Here is a 23,905-nt window from a genome sequence, read left to right as displayed (position 1 = left end):
AGGGGGCAGGGCTGGCAGTTGGGCAAGGAAGCCAAGCCTTACCCACTACACTGGCTCCAGGTGTGGCTCCAGCTGACTCACAGGACCCCTGGCACTCTCCTTCCCTTCTTCATTTCTCACCCCAGACTCACATTCCTGATTGCACATCTTTTTAGGGTGGGCTTGAAATCTAATCAAGTTAATCATCACTATGAATTCTCTTTTTCAGAAAGGAAGGTGGAAGAGAAGAAATGTGGATGGGGAAGAGTTGGGAAATGTCTGTGAAAGTTTCCCAAAGCTTCCCTCTGTGGATTAACATAATTAAAAATTCTAATCTCTTCAAATTTGCTTTCCTAAGGGTTAAAGACTCGACACACCACCCATTTACACTGTTGGCCTCCAACTGTAATGAAAGACTTCTTTTTGTTTTAAACTTTAATCTGCAGCCCCTGAAATGTTCCAACTATCATGACTGTTTTGTACAAGTGTGTATGGGGAAACATGTTGGTGCAAAGGAAAAAATTCAATGAGGGTAAATACCTAAGCCAATGAGATATAAAGGTATAACAAAAATTTAGCCATAAAAATCAAAAGGGGGTCCCTGAAATGAAACTTACTTTTTATCTTGGTAAAATGTGAATGTACTTCCTTTTATCAAAAGTTCTTATACTTTTCCAGGCTTGCTAATAAGGGACTAGGGAAACACTGGAAGATGTGTCTATTTTAAACGGCCTTACTTATTTTTCACACTTTTATTATTAGCAAAGAAAGCTGTCAGTTTTGAGTATTACTGCACCTCCACCCTGATGCCTGGAGGGGGATACAGAAGACTAAGGTAGCCAAGTTTAGATACACAGAAAAGTGAATGTGAAATAGTGAGGAAAAAAAAGAATGAGGACTTTACATACGTTTAGACAAATAGAGAAGTGAGGTTTATAGACAGATACAGTTTTTATAAAGCTGAATTATTAATTTACAATCCTTCAACAAAATGTTTCATCTTCATTAAGAGCAGATCATCAGGAAATGAAATTCCGGGAAAAAATTAATGTTTAAATTTATCTCACATGCCTCTGGGATACTGGGAAGGTATCCCAGATGACTTGAGAAGTCTCTCCCAGTTATAAGATATTTATGGATTGGGACTCTGTCTAATAGTTTGTGTACAATCGCTTTTTCCAGTTGCTCATTTTGTACATAAAGGTACACTGAAAGGCTGACCCTGACTAGCTTCTGTGACCCTGGGCAAGGTACTTATCTTTTCCGTGCCTCAGTTTCTCTCTGTAAAATGGGGCTGAAGATATTATCCCAGAAAGCTGCTGTGAATAATGTACATAGAACACTTTGAACTATACCTGCTCCAGAGGTAAAACCAAATGGTAGTGGTTAATATTTAGGGCTCAGAAATTCCTTATTCATTTGGGGACTTAGCACCCTATTCAATAATGAGCTTCTGGGATGTCCTAAAACCAGATCAAGAAATGTCTACTCAAGCTAACATCTACCTTGAAAGAAAGCAACATTCTGAGAGTGATTAGCAGCCCCATGTCCGAAGAGCCTGTGGCTAGAGATGAGGGTTTCCAGATCTTATGCTTTCTGGTCTCTTCACTCCTCATTTTTAAAGAAGTTGTTTGTGACCATTACAAAAAGTCTGAATAGCATTTAATGATTAGATATCTGGTAACTGTTCTGAATTAAGGTGACCCCTCTTAAATTTGCTACACTTCACAGGCACAACTAAATGGGGGTAAGTTTGAGCCTTAAGACTTTTATTCTAAATACATTTTCACATATATAAATATATGCCAAAAGGAATCTGAAATATATTTGAGTGCCTTTAAAAAGAATTCCAAAGCTATAATTCTTTGATCAAGTCAATAGATTCCAAAGCTGTATTTTAAAGTCTGCCTCCTGAAAGGAAGGGTTTCCTAAGGGGCTGACTCACTGCAATGGTGCTAGGCATTTGGTTTCAAGTGCTTCTTTCCTGGCTAGCTGGTTTCCTATGTAGGCTGCTCTGAGTATCCTCCAAGACATTACTTAATAACATCGTGAGAGAATTAATTGAAGAGTACATGTCCCAGTTGTGGCTAATATGTTGAATTTTTTGAGGAGCAAAATGCATTCTTTTGTCAGCATTAAAATAAACCTATTACTTGTTAACCATTAAAAGCCACTGCACTTGTGATCATCAAAAGAACACATCTTAGTAAAATAGGAAAGAAAAGGAGGTATCTTCTTTTGGTAGCTTTCAGAGCACAGAGTGTTGCCTTCAAATATTCCTCTGTAATTTATCACACTGTAACTCATAAGAACCTGGACTTGGAATAACATTGTATCAGCCACTGGATCCCTATGTGGGCCGCTGGCTATATTTAGTTTTATAGCTTCTTGCTCATCACCCCTGCAGGAACAATTACAAGTGACTGCCATGTTAATAGTTACCTTCTCAGAAAAAAGACACTCCTCATTGTAAAACAGACTTAATTCAGCCTACAAGATTTGTACATTTCACTTAGTTGTTCTATTTTCCCTTCACCCAAGTGCAAGAGCACAGATGCAGTGGGTGAGGCAAGGACAAGATGGTGGAAAGAGCCCTCCTCCGGAAACAGCGGATCCAGTCCAGGGCGCCCGAGGCTGTTAACAGTGTGAATGTAGGCAAGTTCCTGGCTCATCAGCTATCTGTGTGCTGACTCCCACATACTTGTTATGGGGGAAGGAAATGAGATAATTCCCAATTGCAAATGGTAATCATGTACAATTGCATTGGACACACTCTCTCCCTACCAGCTGATGTAGTTGGGTAAGAAGATTCACAACCAATAAAAACCGACTACAGTTTGGTGCCAAAGACAATTAATACATGAGCTACTATGAAGGCAACCAAACAATTACAACCAATGATGAAAACAAAGAGGAAACTGGGGTAGCAAGATGAAGCCAATGTTGCACATATGGTCTACGGCAGAGCTGGGATCCATGATGTCGTATCCAAAAGCCATCTTCTTAGCTACTATAAACACAGCCTACTCCAGTGTAATCAACCAGTAAAAGTCGAGCAGACCTACAGTGGCAAATCTCATTAATGATGTTATTGAATGTGTGTGTGTGTCACCATCACATTATAGCAAGTTGAATCTAAAACAAACTACAAGAGCCACTAAGGTTCTTGATGCTAACTGATATGTGTAACTGGCCTACTGATGGCAGCTCTACAGGAGACTGAATACTCTATGGGCACAAATGGTTAAAAAGACCGGAGAATAAAGACTTCTTTAAATGCCGAACTACTCTGAGCTATGTGGACAAATTTCTGGTGCTGTCACTATTGCTGTAACTTGTTTTGGAGTGTCTCTCTTGAGCTTGCTTGGCCTGAAGAGTTTGATTAAAGACATTCCCCATATAATAGAAATAGAATATTCTATTAGAAGTGACAACTGGGAAGATTCTGTATGTCCACATGAAGTTTTCATGCTCTAAACGTAAGTAGAATATCCAGAACAGCAAATTCAATCCATGTCAATTACAATTATGTGAGAATTATATACAAATGGTCTGGGAGGATGAAAAAAAATGATTTTATGGGATATGGTGGCAAAACCATGGGTGACCGTTTCACTGTAAATATTGCAAATGTTGTCCGTGTGACAGAGAGTACACTGTTTTCGGAGATCCTCCCGTCTTGACCCATGGAACCAGTGGCTGCCACATACAATACAGGTTCTACGTAATCCACACCACATCAAATGTTTAAAGCCCGTGCTTCCATTCAGTTTCCAAGATGCACACTACTATACAAATGCCAGGCAGGCCTAAGTATACTTACTCTTGCAACAACGCTTGCGGGGGGGACACTGAGTTCATTAAAGGGGGTGACATTTCTTCAGGATAATAATCTGTTCTCTGTGGTTCAATCCCAGGTTCTATTTTAATTTTTTTCTGTAATATAGGCTTCTCATACGATTCAATTACTGGTACTAAAAAATAAAAAGGGAAAAGTCACTCTATGTACAATCTGCCAATTTCCACTTTCAAAAGCTCACTGCACAGCACCTATCTACAACACTGATGTGAGAGTATTATTTGTCACTGGCAAAACTTCAGCAGGGGCCACAACTTCTAAGACATCAGCTCTGAAATGATTCTTCCCTAGGATTAATGGTTATTACCTTTCAATCCTATCGTTCTCTGCCTCTAACCTAAAGTAAACAAGGTGGTTTTTAAAAGCCATTAGCTATTGCCATGATCAAAAGGTATTTACTAGATGCCTTTTTGTACCTAGAACCATGTTGGTGTTCAATAAAAGCAATTTATAGTCAAGATTCTTACTATCCCAGAGTCGGCAATTAAATAGTGAAAGCAATCACCTAATGGTATTAAACAGACAAGCCTGATTCTTGGAAACTCTTCCCTGATTCTTGGAAACTCTTCAGGATCAACACTTCAAAGAAAAAGGAAATGCCGTAGGCAAAATCTAAGAGGAATACTTCCTTTTTGGAGTTCAACAGCTCTTGGCTCCTTGCTTCCTCACCCGGACTGGCTGGGGAAGACCTGGGGTGCTCAATGCCTGGAGGGGCAGCAGAGAGCAGTTTACCTTGCATGCTACTGTTTGAATTCTCCATCTCCTCCGACAAGGAGACCATGAGCGGCTGCTGGAGGTGGCTGGTGTACATAAATGGGACGGGCTGCACCACGACAGGCTGTATGACCGGCAGTATCCCTGGGCTTCGTATTCCGTGCCGGGAGAGGGCGGCAGCCATGACTGGTGGCATGGAGAGCGGCACGCCAAAGGGCTGCACCCCAGGTGGAGGGGGCGAGTACTTCTTCATCGGTGGGCTCGACGAGGGCATGCTCAGCCCGGGGGAGGCTCGCCTGTGCGATGACGGGAATTTCAGCGAGGACGGGGAGCTCCCGGCCGAATGTGGCGAACTCCGCTTGTTCACCGTGAGGTCCACTGGCTCCATCTGTATTCCGTGCGAGAGGCCTTCCGAAGTCTGAAAGAACTTGTCCGGCAATGGTGTGGAGTAAATGACTCCGTACTTGTTGGGCTTCATAGGCTCCATGTAATTAGATGGGTATGACTGTTGGAAAAGAAAAAAGGACAGGTGTAAACAGATGAAATAAGTGCATTTGCTTCGAACACAAATTAAGATGAAAATATGTAACAGGGTACTTTGAATTACATGAACTGTAAAAGGTGGTTTAGATTTAGACACACGTTTGGCCCTAAAAAGTGCCATGAGAGAGCACTGGTCTAATTGGCCTACCCATTATTAGTTGGTCTAATAAACATTAGAACTAAGGTCAATGTGGTTACTACATCACATGGAAAATCTGAAATTTAATCCTAAAATGATTCCCATGTCAAACGTTAAGGCTGAGGTTGATAACCTGGCAAAACGTAACAGGTTATAAAACAGAAGGCTTATGAGCCTTTAGAAAAGAACATGGTATTTAGTAGGAATCAGTGGTTCACCAAGAACCAGCCAACCCAAACTAATAACATTGCTTTTCTGGTGGGGTTTCTCAATTGGCAAGAAATGCTCTTTAGCTTTAGTGTCTTTAATTTCAAGAGGACACAACATTTTTCGTATACATATTATATACTTGCGTATTATATGGAGAAACAGGGCTGCACAATTTGATCAAAGTTGTAAAGATGACTTGATTTCCAAATTTGTGGATTGCACAGAATTGTGAGAAATAGCTAATATGATGTTACTTGAATGAAGAAACATAGTGCTTGGGTAAGGAAAGTGACTTGCACACAAGCTGAGGTCTACAGCCTACTACCCTCTCATCAGGAGGTTGGAGGACAACCCAACTAGATGCTGGAGGTGAGACAAAATGGTCTGTTTTCTGCCAAATTTATGATATGTTCCACAAGCGACCTAATTTATTCTCTTATAATATCAGGATGAAATCTAGCCTGCATCTACTGTCTTTAAATACAAATCAAGCATGATAATTTCATGATTATAATAAATCAGTGGGTATTATTCTTGGCCATGTAATTCATTAAAATTATTTCTATTCTTTAGCTAAAAAAGAAAAAAAGCCACAAAAGACTTTGTTGGAGAATGTTTTCTTAAAAATTAAACTCAACATAATCTATTTTCTTTATTTACAGGCTTTTTACGGAAATTGAAATCTGTAGTGATGTGAAGACTCCTGCAAAAAAATTACTTTATTTGAATGTTTTACAGTTAACATGATAAGCAACATAGTCTGTCTTCCAGCTCTAAAATCCAGTGCTTCTGTGATTTTGAGGTAACACTAAATCACGATGCAATGAAGAACACCTACCAATGTGGCCTTATAATTAAACATCCTAAGTGCACTGTTAATTTATAAGACCTCCCCCTAGAGGCCACCATAGTTGCAAATAATTGTGGGGTAGGAGTGGTTTTCACTGGGATTAATACGGAGATCACTCTAAGCCTACGCTGGGTGAATCTCCACCCTGCCTATGCATTAGAATGACCTGTGCTGCTTTTAAAATTCTAGATGCCTGGTCCTTACCCAAGACCTCCTGAGCATCAGATTATTGGGGATGGGTGGGGACAGACCTTTGTATCACATACTCTATTTTATTTACCTTTATCTGGGTTTGGTGTCAGTTTCTCATCATTAAGATCGTGTACTTTGTTTTCTTATGTCCTTTCTTTCTTCATTCATATCATTATAATCTATCTTTAGTGATAACCTAACAGTCCTTCTTGCAGTACAGTACATCCCTCTGGGGGTATCTAAGATGTTTATAGGCAGTGCATGATGAACATATGCTACCTTTACCACAGCTGTGTGTTTACTTAAATGTGTAAGAGAGAACCTGTTTTTTACAGTAGTGATGTAAAGGTCCCTTTTAAAATAAAGTTATTAAGTTAAAAAAGTCGATTCTATAAAAGAAGACAAGAAAAGTTATTAACTAAATATGAGAAGTGCAGTACTCTGAGGATACGGCAAAAATCATGAAGGTGGTATTGAATACCCACCTTCTGAAAGTTGGGTGGATAAAATTAAAATTGGATTCAATGTGATAACATAGGCAATGGGTTTCACACAATGCTTGGCACACAATATCATCCCAGGAGTCCTTTCCCTTCCCTTCCCATACGGAGACACACACTGTAATGGGCTCTGGTGCTCCAATCAGGCCTTCTCACACTTTATTGTGCACACGAATTCACCAAGGGATCTTGTTAAAATGCAGCTCCTGATTCAGTAGAACAGGGCAGGGGCCTGAGTGCCACAGAGCACCCTTTGAATAGCAAGGCTCTAAGTGACAGAGATATAGAATAAAAATACTAAAGCTCAAATAAAAGGGGGGAAAATGTTTACTAATAATCTGCTTAAAAACAAGAATAGGAAGGCTACAAAATCAGGAAATATGAAATATGTAAGTTGTTTTTAAAAACAGCTTTGAGTTATATATCAAGAACCAAATGAAGAAAAGACTACTTCTACCTTTCTTTAGGACCAGGAACCGCAAGTACAACATAGAGAGAGAGGGCAAAAATGTACAGCAATATTAAGAGATGCAAAGTTCATGAACTACAACAAAAATTATAAATTACACACATTGAGGGTTAAAGGAACTAATTAAATACAGAATGACAGGGGGAAAAAGATTTCTCCCAGTTCTAAAATTTAATCTGCTTTATATAATTTTCAAAAGGGCAAAAATTCTGGTACTAGAAAAATCTTCAGGAATTGAGAGACAGCGCTAATTGTCCTGACTTATGAAATGTATCTTCTCCCTTATTTTCAGTCCTATTCCTCAAAGACCTCCCCATGACCTAGATTTTCATGCCAATAAGTTACTGGCAGGTAAGTGGGAAGCAAAATGAGGACAATACTTTTTAAAAATTGTTGTCACTGTTTTATTTCTCTATCCATGGGATGAGTTTAAGAAACTAGGAATTTAGACCTGGGAGATTTGCAAATTTAATAATATCCCCAGGTTTCTTAAGCTATGAAGGAAGAGAAAGCACCACATTAAACCAAGCTTTATAAATATTATGTACTTTTGCTGACACCTCACTCTTGAACGAATGCCCCCTCCTGTTTTGGATGTGCAGTTACTATAAAGCTAAATGTAGGGAGATACATTTAGACATAGGTACCCACTCTGAGTACATAATTAACTACTTCCAGTCCCACTGTATCACAAAACGGTGAGGAAATGCAGTCCCTCAAACTGTTGCACCAGTACATTTCATAGCAAGGTTTAACTAGAGCCTTATATAAGACACATTTACTTTAATTATTTGGGTGGAGCACACAAGCTACTGCAATTAGCTTGCAACAATCTGGCTCTCCACAGCCCTAAGGACTGATAAAGCATTTGCTGGGGGTGTGCTCTGGGAGGGTAGACCCTGGTGGGTAAGTCGCTTTCCCTCTGTTCCAGACCATTCTGATCTTCTAACAAAGCAATGCAAATTAGCACAGCTGTATGGCCTCAAATCTAAGTCAGAGACAAGCACTGATGAAGCAGAAAAAGCACCTCTGGCCACATCTGATGGACATCCAATGCCCACTGCACAGGCTGCTTCTCTGAGGAAACCCTGAGTCCTGGGAACAGAGAGGCTTCTGAAGACAGGACACAGCAAAGGGCAACTCCCCTCCCTCAACCCATTAAGGGTGGCAATGAGCTTTAATTTCCAAAGGAAAGTATTATGCAAACAATATTTTAATATTCTTTCATCAACAGTAACAAATGTACCACACCAATACTATGGGTTAATAATAGTGAAGGATAAGTGGTATGGGAGGATTTGGGTTTTCTTTTTTCTTTTTATTTCTTTTCTGGAGTGATGAAAAAGTTCTAAAATTGATCACGGGGATGCATGCACAACTATGAGATGATACCATGAGCCAGTGATTGAATACTTTGGGTGGTTTGCATGGTGTGTGAATATATCTCAATAAAAACGCATTTTAAAAAAAGTTATTAAGGAAACGGCTTTTCTTCTGTTGTAATATGCACTGAAATGTTTAAACCTCCACATAGTATCCATTTATTTGATGACTGCTTCCACCACCTAGAATGTAAGTCAACTGAGAGCCTGGGATAGATGCTTAATACTTGATGAATGAATGAAATGAATTAACACACTCCCTTAGCAAGTTTTTACTAGTGACAAGAATAAGGATAACACCAATTCTTTTGAATCTCAAAACAAAAAAAACAAAAAAAACAAAAAAAAATTTTAATTGGGAAGGGGAGAAAGGAACAGGGTTTGGATAATTTTCCAAAGCTTTATCACTTTAGACTAAAGTGAGAGTTCCATTATTTTTTTTAAATTAGTACGAGTTTTGGTGAGCTTTCCATGACAAGACAATTTAAGTTGATGGAGTGACTGACTTTTCATTCATGTATCAAGTCTCTATTTCAATATTCATTAATATGGAAAAAACAACAACAACAGCAACAAAAAAACTCTGTGATGGCAATGCAAGTCAAAGGAATCTTCATATCAAGGGTGGGTTCCAAGGGCGGGAAGGCGTGGTTCATTTATAAACAAACATTCTGGAACCAGCAAATGTCATGCTCCACTAAGCAAACAAAAGCAGAAAAATCTCTTTCTATCAGCTTCAAAAAGGCATGAAGTTTGCTAGAAGAGCACAGAGCACTACTGATTTTAAATACTTCTCAATCTGTAAGGAAGCTGTTAGATGGCAAGTTTCATTAAGCAAAAAGGGGAGGGGGGACACATTTTCTTCAGAAGTCTTCTTTCCATAGGAGCAGAATGAGAAAGGCTATGTTTCTTCAACAATTTGTTTCCTTTCTCACTTCCTGAATTATATCCTTTAATTTTTAACCTCCTTTGGAAATGTATTGGTAAAAACAATTCCTTTACATGTGCATCTTATATACACATGCTGTCTCCTATTTTACAGATTTAAATCTCTCATTTTATAAATGTATAAAAACGAAGGCTCGGGTTGCTGGTGGCTGGTAAGTAGCAGAGATCAGAGGCCCAGACCGGGAAGGACTGCCTATTCTGCTCCACATTCTTGCAAATTTTAACAGGGCAATCCAAAGCTTTACCATCTGCCCTAAAGCACAAGGTTTAGCAGAGAAAGGTATGAAGGCTTATACTCAGTAAGAAAGAAATGACATTTCTTCACTTTATATAAACTATAGCAGAGTACAAGATAAGCAGATTGCTTCTGCTGTGCTCTCCCCTTTCAAGAAAAATAAAAATTAAAAAAGGGTGAGTCACCAAGAAAATATTCCTAATTCATATGTGGAATTAAAATAAACAAAACAATCTTCTTACAAATGTCCTATATACTGCCATAAGGTTTACAGTCTTGACTAGAAAAGCCAAGACTTTGTCCTTCGGGTCAATGACTGAAGCAAAAAGAAAAAAGAATATTAACTAGGTTCAATACACTCTACCTATGAAGGCAGGAAAGGTGAAATTTGAAGATTTAAGAGTAGAAACAAAAGTTTTAAATTTAATTGTGCCAGGTAAAATAATCACAACACTTTACTCTTCCCAAATGTTTCGGTTAACTGATGTTTCACTGAATGAAGAAAAAAACCTTCACTCTAAGGACTGACACTACTTTTTTTTTTTAATATAATTTTTTATATTAGAGAAGTTGTAGGTTTACAGAAAAATCATGCAGAAAATACAGTTACCATAACCCCTTCTCCCCCTATTATAAGACTTTGATTAGTGGGGTACCTTTGCTACAAATGATGAAAAATTATAATTATACTCTTAACTATACTCCATAGTTTACATTAGGGTTCACTGTGTTGTACAGTCCTGTGGTTTGATTTTTAAATTTTTATTCTAGTAACATACATACAACCTAAAATTTCCCCTTTAACCATATTCAAATATTTAATTCAGTGCTGTTAATTACGTTTACAATGTTGTGCTACCACCGCCACCACCATCCATTACGAAAATTTTTCCTCTGGCAAAACTATGTCATTAAATTCTAAAAGCTTTAGTTGAAGTTGAAAACTAGAACACGAAGAAGAAAAGGATCATTCATTACAAAAAGACATCTACATATTTTAACTTCACATATTAATACAAGTTACATTACAAGGATAACAGTTACTTTAAACTCATTTTATTTCCCATTTTTTCAGTTAAGTGCATTTCTTTGCCTTTAATAATCTTTCCAACTAAGCAATATGGAACTTCATCTTTGCTTTAAGTTAGGCTCTTGAGCCATATTTTCATGCTTGATTAAAAGCACTGGAAGCACACCAGCAGTAAAATGCATCACTGATAAATGAAATTAATGATCATGCAATAGTTGGGGGGAGAATGGTTGAACATGAGGACAGCACCAAATAACATTAGAAGTAGATTGAGGTTTTTGATGAATAGAATTCTTATTGCTCAGTTGTTAACTGAATATCTGAATATTACCATATTCAGACACTCGGTTATCCAATTGTTTTTCCGGATGAAAAAATGTTATTTCTTTAAAGCCACTCTGACAACTTTTCATTATAGACACTGGTAAGTAAATACTTTACCGGATTAGTAATATCCATGGCAACTCAGTTCCAAGGGCCTTGGAGTGACCCTTGTATAAAGGCTTTTGGCAGGAACCTCTACAGCCGATCCATAAAGATGATCTAATTTTGCAAGTGTGTCATTACCAACCTTCAGATACACAACTGGAGCCTAGATTTTTCCCTTGTGACTATTTTCCAAGCCCATGGAAGAAAAGAGCAAGACAGCGGGAGCATTGCCTTGCTATTTAATGTTCAGTAAACCAGATCTCGAGTCTCAACCACTCCCTGCTTTGAAGCCAGACACCCTTCTGCGGTCACCCATTTCTCATCTCCACAGCACTAGAGCCGCACCTAAATAAACACCTGGAATAATTACTAGCCCCCAGTGACCCGGCAGCACGTAGCGGGGTCTGGCATGCGACCCGGGCTAGCTTAGCGCTAAGGTGTTGAAAGGACAATGAGCATGACTCCCGCCCAGCCAGACTCTTCCAAGCAAAACTAAATTCCACCTTCACTGCCAAGTTCTTTCTCTTGCTCACTTCTCAGTCATCCTTCATACAGCCCCAGTACCATCTAGCTGTTGTCATGGTTTTTAACCAAAGCCTTTCAGTCTTAATAGTTTCATGTACAACAGGACCGATGAGCTTTGGTAAACCTACTTCTGCTAGGACCAGATTCTCCTGTGGCCCAAGCCCCATGCTGATCCTATCTCAGGGGATGTGGGGTTTGGTCTTAGGGAAAGGAGGGTCCCATTCATTAAGGGGTTGCTGGCTGCAGGGTGGGCATGAACTCCACTTACCACCAGGGCTTTGAGAAAAGCTTGCCTATCAAATGCCTGTCAAGTAATGAGAAACTTTAAGGAATAACACAATATACGATAAGGTTATTATCACTTGGAATAAATAAGGAGAGGTGTTCAATCTTGGAAAACTTACCACCGAGACAGGGTCCATGGCCTCTTGCTTAACAGGGACTGGGTCAAACATGAGCATTCTTTTAGCTAAACCTTCTAAGGTGCTCTGGTGTTTGGCCTAGAAAACAAAACAAGGTGTCCATCTAAATTTCAAGGTTATTTTAAATATAAACTAGTTAAAACAAAATACAATACTCCTCACCCGTCTCTTCCCATCCCCTCCCCTGAGGAATAGCTGGGATTTGCTTCCTTTACCTATGAAAGGTGCCATTTCATATAATTAAAACCAGATTTCATGGTTATCACCAGATGAGAACAACCAGCATTTCTAACTCAAATACATAAATCCTGACATTTCTGGAATATGTACAACCCCTTCTGAGCAGCAAAGCTTGCTTAAGAGGCATGTGCCACTTAATAGAAGTTCACATTACATATGAATGTTAAAACACCCTTCCTTTTTCCTTATGTTCATTACAGAATAAATCAAGGGGAAAAAGACAAGCAAAAAAGAAAACTAGACTCAACTGTCATTAGTATCTTTGCTTTTACTCTTCCAAACCTTTTTAAATGGGATCATAGTATATACATATTCAGTATCCACTTTTTCATTTGGCAATTTATTGTGAAACTGCTGCCTATTCATTAAATATGATTCCACACCATCAAATTCAGTGTGCCACTGTATGAGTAGGTCAGTTTAACTTATCCCTTTTTATTGGGTGCTTAGGTTGCTTCTAAATTTTCATTCTTTCCAACAGGAACGAGCATTCTTATATATGGATCTTAATTAATTTGTGTACTCAATTAACTTTAAGTTTAAATGTTCTGTAGGGGAATTCTTGGGTGAGAAGCACACACATTTTCCAAAGCATTTGATGTATCACCCAGTAAAATTTATCTATTACTTCTATCAATAAAATATAACTTGCTTCCCAACATTTCTATCCACAATGTATATTTATCACTTAAAACAATAAAAACTTTTCCAATCTGTTAGTCCCAAAGTCGCAAATTTTTCATTATAAATTGATTTAATGAAGAATAATTTTGTTTCATCTTTATTGACCATTTGTATTTCTCTTTTGGAAAAATGCTTATTTGGGCCTTGAGGCTTTGTTTTTTAACATCTTATTATTTTCTAAGCACTTTTTACATGTGAAGACTATTTAAGTTGTTTGGGTATTCACTCCAATTTCCACTCATTAGGGAATCAGGCAATCCTCAGTCTAATGTAAAGGAATTGTCCACCTTGACCTGGTTCTATCCTTCTCCTATTATTTTGCTTGTGTTATTGCTCCATTCTCTTCTGCATTCTACACTAGTCTACATCTAACAGTAATCTACATCAAGACTTTTCTCACAGAACAAAATATTCAGAATCTGTCCAATGTTCAATTGCATTCCTCAGGTTACAGAATTACTGCCCAGCTACTACTCAAATTTGGTTTATGTGTTCACTACTTTGATGGGTGATAAGGAGGTATTTATAGATCACCCTGGTTTGAGTGGGAAGATGAACAAGTTCTATATTGAGCTCAGCAAGTCCCTGGTTCCAGATTACTTCTTGTATTTCAGTATCAAAACTCCTCATCTCCAACTCCATGATAGCAACCCTGTAATTTGTTGTATTCATGCTAAGATATGTTCACATACAATTATAAAAGTAATACTGTATAGTTCTTAGGCTTCACTGCTTCTTTGAAGAAAGCCCATTCTGGGTCTTATGAAAACAGTGAATATCAAGGCCCTGACTTCAAAATTATACTTTTCGAAATCGCAGAACATATAATATAATCTGCTCAAATCAATGGTGCTACTACCCTCTTATGTATCCTAATGGAAACAAACCCCAACAGCCAGTGAAGGATGGAAACCCCTTTTGTTTTGGGGGATCTATGTATTATTGACCAGGTCCCACCCTAAGTGGCTGTAGAGATGGACACTGTCCCAAGGACTGTTGTCCAGTGCCCCGTAGCAGACCGTAAACAAAAGATGTGAGATCTGCTTACATCAATTTAGCAGCGCTGACCCACTGCTTACCTGCTGCACCTTCCTACCAGCTGACCCTCCTGTACCACTCGTATAAGCCTTTTGAGTTGAATCTCTAAGATTCATCCACCCCACTAGCCAGTATCTTGGTGAACATTCTTCCAACAGCACTCACAATCTCAGGTGTGTAGAAGGGAAAACCCTGGCCTCGAGACTGAACCTGCATCCTAGTTCTGTGGTGAGGCAAGGCAACTCTTCTCAGAAGCAAAATGCAGATGACACCTCCCTTACCTACATCACAAGGTTTTAGTAAGGTCAAATGAGATGAGAACAAAAAACAACAACTTTTGACCTCTTAAGCATTTATATCAATAAATATGCAAACATAATTTCAGGATAACCCCTTCTACACATAGCACTGAATTGGTAGGTTCCAACTTCTGGACGAACGTCTGGTATTTGCCTCTTTGTTAAGGATCAAACCCCAACGCCCTTAAAAAACAAAAACAAAAACAAAAACAAAAACCAGCTTAAAAATTATCAGCTGCCTACATCGTGTATGAGAGCTCACACTGGACCTTGTCACTTCACAACTGCATCACTACAACAGCTGGGTGATGCTAGCTAGATGCTGGGCTAGCATCTCCACACCTCATACTACCTTGCACCCTTTACTACAAGTAATAGCAGCTTTGAAGAAAACACAACCACGGGCTCAAAGTTCATTTTGGTTCAAATTCTAACCCTACCACTTAGCTTATAAAGCCTCCAACAGCTCTTTCTAACACCCATAGCAATGACGACTGAAGCCACTTAGAAATGAATGATACATTAACTTGCTGTATCGTCTTATCATTTTAAAATATTTCTGTTCGGGACGGTACTTCAGAATAAATAAATAGTTGTTGAAGGGATATACGTCATTATAGAATTACTCGAGCTAATGAATGCAGAAGGGATGATAGAATTAGAATATCACCATTTTGAAACTCCTAACTAAAAAATTCATTACTGAACAGTTTTTTAAAGTGTCCAAAATTCAAGTATCATCATAAACAGAATCAAACTCACTGACTATCCAAATGTCTAATAACACTTTGTTTCCAATTTGGTAGCTTCTCAAATAACTGATTATTCTTTCAGTAATAGTTTCAGGATATGAAACAACAGAGAAGAATAAGGATTAAGGACAACCAAAGAAAATGCCTGGAATGATACACTCCAAACTGTTAAAAACAGCTTCCTGGGTGTGGAGGAGGGACAGCTTTATGCACCCCTGTGTGCCAATTTTTTAAATATTAACTCTAGAATTAAGAACTTTGAATAAAAACAGAGATAAACTAAGCTATATAGGAACCAAATTTGAAAGAAGAATCAAACACATTAAAACAAACCAGGCTTTTGTTTAGAACAATTCTACATTCTTTACCCACTGTGCCTGAATCTCTGAGTAGACCTTCTCTGCCACTCCTATCGAGTCCTGGTCTAAAACCAGAAAAGACTGACTGCAGTGTTCCCCAAGTGCCTTGCATATAACTGAGAATTAATTTAAGTACTTGAAGAATTAGGGTCCCTAAATGTGGTGGCTTTTGTTATGCATGGACAGCTCAGAGCTCGGGATACTACCATCATTTTAAAAGAATGCCAAACAAACTACATATGCTGTAGAAAATCTATTACACAACAGTAACGGCAATCTTGTGTATAACCAGTAGGTGGTGCACTGAGACAAGTATTAGCAAGTAGGACGCTAATGGCAACAAAAGTTTGCCAACCCCTGGGGTCTTGAATGTTAGTGGATTTTAACCAGGCTCAGGAATTCTGTTAACCATTTTATGTGGGTATCAAAGAGATGAGAAGGCCCCAAATGTGGTTCTGCTTTTACTTACAACTATTTTCCAATCATAAACACATTTACATCTCAGTTATACTTAACCAGTTAAGCAGAAATAACATTCTAAAGCTATGCTAAGCAATCCCAGGACAACAAAACTATATTTAAGACAAAAAAAAAAAAAAGGGGGGGGTGGCAAAATAGGTTTTTTAAAAAATGTCTAAGCTATCAAGATGCTTAAAAGTAAAAACATACGAACATCATCAGGGCTAAAATAATTTTTCATAACTGGAGCAAATGTCATCTTGCCAATCTTGCTGTGAAGACTCAATAAAACTGAATTTTTCTCAAAAGGAAGAAAAAGATTTCCCCTCACACTCTCCACATACACTTCTGACTGTTTAGATGTCAAAATAAGGGTCAAATTTTTGCCAAAATGCAAAACTGTGTGATTATTTACTAAAAAGCCTGGTTAATCATTTACATGAAGTTTCAGAAGCAAATAGTTCAGTTTCAGAGTCCTATTCAAGGCACTATGGCGCTTCCTGGACAATGGCTTTATGAGGGTACAACATGACCTACAACAGAGCTTAGGAATACACGGAGTACAGGACGCAGCCATGTTAGGAAATCTTTTTAAGGCAGTTTGCTTCAAACCTAGAACATGTTTTACTATAGAAATGACCCTATAAATGAGTGCATTTTCCTCAAAAGCATGAGAGAGAGTCTGTTTTTGCATATGTCTAAAACGGCACCAGTTCTAATACTACAAGTCTCTAATCTCTGAGCAAGGAGAAAAAAGGAAGTTTCCAGCTCTATTTTTGGAGATAGAGCAGGACCTACCTCTGGCATTCTCTCTTCTCATCTCCCTTTCCCATGTCCTTTTCTGCAGATCCTCCCCCAACCTAGCCTTACCCTAAATGCTTCAAGTTACCTGCTTCCTTCAAAATGAATCTTTGTCTACTAGTTGTCCTCCGTCAGGTTAAGGTGGAAAAACAGTATGGTTAAACCAACACACCATCTTACGTGTGCCCCAAGTGTTTGGATTTTTAAAGAAGGAAGCAGGTTACCTTCCCCCACCCCTTATCTTCGTTCCATCCTCCAAGGAACTAAGGGGGAAAAATACATATATTTTGTGTGCATATGTGTGTGTGTTTGTAATTCTCGGCTAGGCAGACAAGCAACATCAACTGTAGCTAAACTTCCTTACAGAAAAACTTTTTCCCCTTCACATCTGTACCCAAACTCTTCAAAACCAGCCCACGGGTTGAATAATATTTCATGGCAGGTACCCCAGGGACCCTGCCCAGAAAAATGAGGGGACAGGAATGGATGTAAGCAGGCCTTTTAAAGTTGGAGGCTCCTTTTAGAAAAGCCAAATGCCTGCACCTACCTGGAAATGGGTCCCGTTTTCATATCACTCGATGATTTTCACCCACCTCTGGCTTCAAAGGAAAAGTTCCATGGACTATTTCTAAATCTTTGCCTCTCATAAATTAGATTATTTTGCATTAAAATGTTTTCTAAATGGGAAAGGAGTTAAATTGGTTTCAGGTTAAATATAATGATCCAGTGAGCAAACAATCCGCCCTCTCTCTTCTCTCTGCTAACAAGCCACCCAATTTTACTTTCCTGCCTCCACCCATCTGCTCCACCCTGTGGAGATTTGCCAAGGCGAGTCCAACTTGTCCAAACAGGACATGGCTTCAGATAAGATTCAGCCCACACCCTGTACTTCGGAAAGACTAAGTGAAGCAATTGATTTTGCATGTAAATAAGGACAGGTGCAAAGGTAACCACCAAGCAAAATCCCTACACGTTTCCACACTGTGGCTCAACAGAGTAGGGGTGGAGTAAGCTCTCCAGTTCAATGCCACCTGATCAACAGCAACCCACAGCCTTCTTAAAGAAATGTGAGCAACCTCTAATCATTTTCCTTACTGAGGTTACCCCTTGCTGTCTGACAACTCTGTATTTTGGTTCTAAATACCCCTCATGTAAAAAACCCTGCTGCCCATGAGCCCTTCCGTATGGCCCAGGCTAAGCCTTCACAAGTCTCTTCTGTGAAGCGTTATATAATCAAATCCAGGCGGCCTGCATGAGGCCATCGCCTCTCCTCTCTGGTGCCCTATCATGGGAGACCTACCCCACCCCACCCCACCCCAGGAGGTCTCCACCCATGGGGCCCCACCCTGGAGGGAGTGGGAGGCTAGGAGGGATCAACTGGCTCCCAGTCAGCAACCAGTTCCTGGAAATTCTGGCCTGAACAAGGATGGATGGAACCTTACAAATAACCAGAAAGAACCGTCAGGGTGGTGGTAACTCATTGGGTTACCGAGGAGTCTCCATGAAACATTTATCTCACAGAGCCACCCAACCTTTAGTTAAAAATACTGTCCTCTCCCTGCAAGAGTAAACACACAGAAACAGAAAAGCATTCTGAACCACTGCTATGCAAGAGAATTAATTCAACATGTCCAAACCCCCAATCCTCCTCCTCTTCCTTCCTGCCTCTTTAAAAGCTGCCCCCCACCCCCACTCCATTGGCCTTATTCTCCAGTCATCCACCATGGAAACCTAGGGGTCATCTTAAAAGCCTCCCTCCCTTCTTTCTCTTTTCATTTCTACTGCTGAAACGGGTCTGGGTCCCCGGTGCCTGAAGACTCCGCTATCGGGGGATTTTTCCTCCACTAGTCTCCCTATCCCCGGTTTCTTCACTCCTTCATCCATCTTCTATCGCCTTGCTACCTAAATTTCCCAAAGTCCTTTTTCTCACCTAGTATTTTGCAAGCTCAAAAACCTTCCTCCAACAGGATCCCCAGGGATCAGAGTGGATTACAGAGTAGACTCAAACGCCCATCTTCGGCACCCTCCCTTCCAACCAGCTGCACCGAGTACCCCTCATGCCCACCGCCCCGTCCTTCCTTCCCTTCCCCCACCGCCACCCCCTTTGTTCATTTTTGGCCCTGATGCTGAGCAAACAGCGTGGAAGCACCCCCACCCCCTTCCGGCTTATCTAAATCCTCCTAATTCTTCAAAGGCCAGCTCAAGGCCCTCCCTGCTCTGTGCAGCCAGCTGATGGCTCCCTGGAAGATCTGAGTCTGCCTCGTCTTACCTAGATATGTTGGAGCTTTTAACTTTCCAAATGCTTTGACTTGTTCTACCACCTGGGCTGGAGCAACTGAAGGACAAGAGCACCTTATATTTCTTTAGAGGACTCCGTCCCCACTCCCCAAAGATTACACCACAGGCTGGTTTGCGATTATCAGAGCATTTGCACATAGTAGGTGCTCTACAGTCATTTCTATTTCCCTATGAATGCACTTGAAGTCTCCCCTAAATAAATAATAGGGTGGGGCGCCCTAATCTTAGGGGAAACCTATTAAGCCAAACTTTCTTAACAAAAAGTTATTGCTCCTAGCAGTAACCTTGCTATGGGCCCTCCAGAAACTTTATCAGTATCATCTTCAAAGAATTTTTTTTTTAATCACCCACCCAGAGAGGACTTCTAAACAAGTCTACTGTCAAGGTCTCTACTCTCTGTTTTAAAACCTAAAATAGAAAGGAGAGGGGGAGGAGGAGGAGGAGGGAATGCAGGGGAAGGGGTGGGAGGGATGAACATCAGGCTTTTCAAAGGACACTTAGGTAGACTAAGGAAAGTTAGGGGCAAAGCGATGCCACAGAGTTCCTGCTGAGCATCTCCAGAGGCTGCTCTTTACACGGATCATGTTGTTTTAATCCCTAGGAGGTGGGTACCACTTACTTTCCCATTTTACTGATGTGAATACTGGAACACAAAGAGATAAAGTAATCTGCCAAAGATCAGACAGCTCAGTTGTAGAGTCAGGATTTCAATCCAAGGTAGTCTGACTTCAAGGCTGGTGGACTTGGCACTCCTCTGTCCTGCCTCTCCACGCAGAGGCCAATGTCACACCACAAGCAGCAGTAACAGGGTAGTGATTTGTGTGAGAAGCTTTGTACGTGGAGGATACGAAACACGGAGAATGTGTATTTACAGTAGCAGCAGTTTCAGCTCCTCCCAACTGGCCCCTGCTGCCTACCTCTCTCTCAGTGTGCATGCTTGGACGCAAGATCAAAAGACACATTCTGGAGGCCCCAAATTAGGCTATCATCCTTCCTAGCCAATGCACCTGCAATCGGTCCATAAAAATGCTGAGAAAAATTGGCAGCTTTACCCAAGTAAATACGGAAATCCTCATAATAATTGTACAAAGGTGGAAGGGTCAGGTCCTTATCCCTGTTTTAGAAAATGAGGAAATGGAGGCACAGAGGTGAAATGACTCGCCCAAATTCACAGAGCTGGTTGAAGCTACAGCCAAGAACAGAAGTGTGGCAGCCTCCAGACTCAGGGTGCTCTCTGTTCTGCCTTGGAGTCTGGGCTGTGGGGCTGACTTTGAGGTCCAGTCACCTCTCACTGGGGTAACTCCCCCAGAATGGAGCGTGCGGGAGAGGCGCAGATCCACATTGGTCCAAGTTAAGCCATGATATAGGAAGGTTCCAGCAGGCAATTAAGATTTCAAAATGCCTTTCCAGGTTAGATCACTGCAGATCTACTCCGTCCTGTGGCATAACTAAGAATAATGATTGCACATAATTTGAGATTACCTCTAATGAGTAGGTGCCCCATAAATATTTGCCAGATGAATAAATGAATGGAAGTCAAGCTACAGTTCTTACATGCTACGATAAAATTAAGGGCAAGGGCCTCGAAATGATTGTACACCAGGTGTCTCACAAAGCAAAACGTACCCAGGGGCCAGTGAAGCTGGCCTGAAAATCGTCTTCTAAAAATTAACAAAATTCAGTCTTTGGGAGGCTCAGGAGAGGAAAAACTCCCTTGTTTGGAGAATAAGGGGAACAGAAACTTGAACTTATTAATGGATGCCATTTTGGGGTGCGAAGTTTTGAAAGTTCCCAGGATGTAAAGTGCAAGAGCAGATAAAGGAATGGATTTCAGTGATTAGACTTAAAGGACAGTAGTTAGGAGAGAGAAGAGAGAATAGGCCCAAAGACAGAAAATCCCCACACTTGATCCCCAAGTCGCTCTCCAGGGTAGAATGCAGGGATCTCAATGGCAATTTGACTCTCTCATGCGTAGATTTTGCCCAACTCCACTGATAAGGGTCTAGACTAGCTCCAGGCCATCCCCGAGGAGGTCCCCAGGCCCTCCAGAGATTGGCTATCTGCCTTGAGCATCTCCCAGCCGGAGCTGAACTTCCTCCCAGTCTTCCTCATGGCGAGGGGTGGGGTGGGGGGGGTGCCTTAGGGAGCACCCCCCTCTTGGAAATATGGGTAAGGGCTAGATCCAGGGGTTACACAGAACGCATGGGCTACTACACTCTGCCTCCAATCCTTGCCCCCTAAATAATTAGATGGGGAAACTGATAATGTATTCTGCCTGACAACACAATGGAGTGACTTTCAAAAAGCTCCAGGAACCTGCTTCGCTAAAGGAAAGAACTTTACTACTGAAAACTTTCACCAAAGGATACAAAGCATACAGATACCTTTTTAATGTTCCACTGCTAACCATGCTGACATTCCAGAATTGGTAGGAGTTAGTTAAAGGGATATATATACATATTTTTTTTTTTGCTTTGGGAGAAAACAGTCCTAGTTCTGGTTCAGAAACTGTTTCTATAGCATTGTGTCTCTTTTATTACTACTAAATTTCAAGGAAGGAGAGTTGGGCGTGGGGGAGCAGGGCTACCTCCTTTAGACAATGCTCTCCCTTATCAGGGCAGATTGCAGTCTGGTTTCCTGTCTCAAGCTCCAGCATTACTGCTTAAGATGAGAACCAGGGTCTAATAAAGGGGACAGGGGACAGATCCGGCTTGAAATTAAAGACACTGAAGACCAGGGCAACCTTTCTCTTCCAACTGACTCCCAAGATGAATTTTGACTAGAATATTCCATATTAGCTAACCAGGTATCATTTTTTTTTTAAAGATAAGACTATAAGGATTTTTTTTTTTAAAGCTATTACCAATGATACATGAAGCACTGCGGAAGGAAACCCAAATTCCAGAATAATGTAGTTCTTATCATTTAAAGGATGAGCTTGCTTGTCTTTATTTTTTCCTCCTTTCAACACAACTAGGTCTGAAAACAGCAAGTAAGAAATACCACCTAAGCTGTTCATTTTAAAGCAAAAATGCTGACTTGGAAATGTTGTATCTAAAGGGTGGATGGAGACAAATGGAGTTGAACTAAATAATGATTTATATGGTCATAAGATGAAACTATTATCCCCATTTTGGGGGTAATTATAACTATGAAACTACTGGCACAATTTTCCCAATTGCTTACTTTAGCATTTAAAAATCTGCAAATTTCCTGATAGGAGATATTAGACTCTAATCATCTCTATTAACTACCTCTCCCCACAAGAAGAAAAAAAAAAAAGGAAAGGAAAGAATGCCTAGGGGAGAGCCTATACAGGCTTGTTAACAATTTTGGAATTAAAAAAACTGGATCAATTTGGGTTATGACTGTTAAAGGCGTTTTGGCCTGCAAGTCAGCTTAATATTAAAATTTGTTTTCCCCAAAGGAGAAAGAAAAATTTTTCCTGAGACTTTACAAAAATCCCATGTTTTTTCAAGTAAGGTTCCCAGTAGTGTACTACTTGATCCTAGCATCTTTCTTAATATCATATTTTATATTTCCATAAAGAAAGAATACAGCGGGATGCGAAGTTTAAAACCAAAGTACTTTTTCATCACTTTTTAGAACAGGCCCTGATTTGCTGCCTCAGCAACTCTTTAATTCCATTAGGGAACACTAGATAATTCCCAGATTTTAAAGATAATCCAAAAATAAGAAATTTAAAAATAAACTTGCCAAATATCTTCTTTTACAAATGAAAATGTCTATCATAACTTACTGAAGAACCAAGAGGGAAGTAATTTAAGGTACGTTTTAAATAGTCAACACACAAATTCGAAGACTATACCAAAAAAAAAAAAAAGAATTATGAAAAAGTTGTCTTTGTAAAAAATAGAACTCTCTTCTGTTTTGAAAAAATAAGATTAAAATTCTCCAAACTATCGTTAAATGGATTTCTTATTTCTAGTTCTCCTTTTTCTGTGAGCTTTTAATTCTCAGAACAGATTGGAAATCAGCTCTAGAAAGAGTAAAATCTTTGTCCTTAAAAAAAAAATTTATCCTGGTATTTAAATCTGTGCTTTTAAAAAGAAATAATCATGGGATTTTCTCAATATAGCCAATGTCGTACGTACTTCAATCATTTTTCTAAAGATCTCTTCTTTAAAACATAAGCAAGGACATCCAAGCCGGCCCAGACTGCCAAGACTGTTTAAATTCCCCATTCAATGAAGCCTCCTAAACCCTGAGCCTCCTGCCTCCTGTGAAATGAACATGGGTGGGCCACATCTTTCAATAATGCTAGGTATTCTAAACTCTTTAAGGTGTTAACACCAATGCAAAATTGATAGCTTCGGGGCAAAATGCCTATCTCAAAACAAACACACACATTACCCACCTCAAAACAAGAATATGTTTTCAAAAATAACACAAAAAACAAACAAAAAACAACCTTTTTTAGATTTCTTCATCATGCACACAGATGTTTCAAAATGACAATTTGGCAATGAAAATAATAATTTAAAAAAAGGTAAAAAAGTATTTATTCACCCATATAGACACACTGGAG

At 39.7% G+C, this 23,905-nt stretch overlaps 1 protein-coding gene across 2 annotated transcripts in view; it reads right to left on the bottom strand.

The window, feature by feature from the left end:
* KLF3 (Kruppel like factor 3) overlaps positions 1-23,905 on the bottom strand; it is a 34,140-nt gene that overhangs the window by 6,860 nt on the left and 3,375 nt on the right. Inside the window, exons 1-4 of one of the 2 annotated variants that reach the window (XM_037829573.1) lie at positions 17,606-18,167; positions 12,409-12,504; positions 4,571-5,057; positions 3,803-3,953 (exon numbers count right to left, since the gene is read on the bottom strand). In XM_037829573.1, coding sequence (XP_037685501.1) covers positions 3,803-3,953; positions 4,571-5,057; positions 12,409-12,465 — 695 coding nt within the window. In that variant the 5' untranslated portion in view covers positions 12,466-12,504; positions 17,606-18,167. Of the gene's footprint in view, positions 1-3,802; positions 3,954-4,570; positions 5,058-12,408; positions 12,505-17,605; positions 18,168-23,905 lie in introns of those variants that run through there. The other variant, XM_037829572.1, reaches the window with a different exon arrangement.

Source organism: Choloepus didactylus, chromosome 3 (assembly GCF_015220235.1).
Source record: "Choloepus didactylus isolate mChoDid1 chromosome 3, mChoDid1.pri, whole genome shotgun sequence".
Classification (NCBI taxonomy): Eukaryota; Metazoa; Chordata; class Mammalia; order Pilosa; family Megalonychidae; genus Choloepus; species Choloepus didactylus.
The sequence above is the reverse complement of the archived record's forward strand: the minus strand, read 5'-3'. Positions and strand labels throughout refer to the sequence as shown.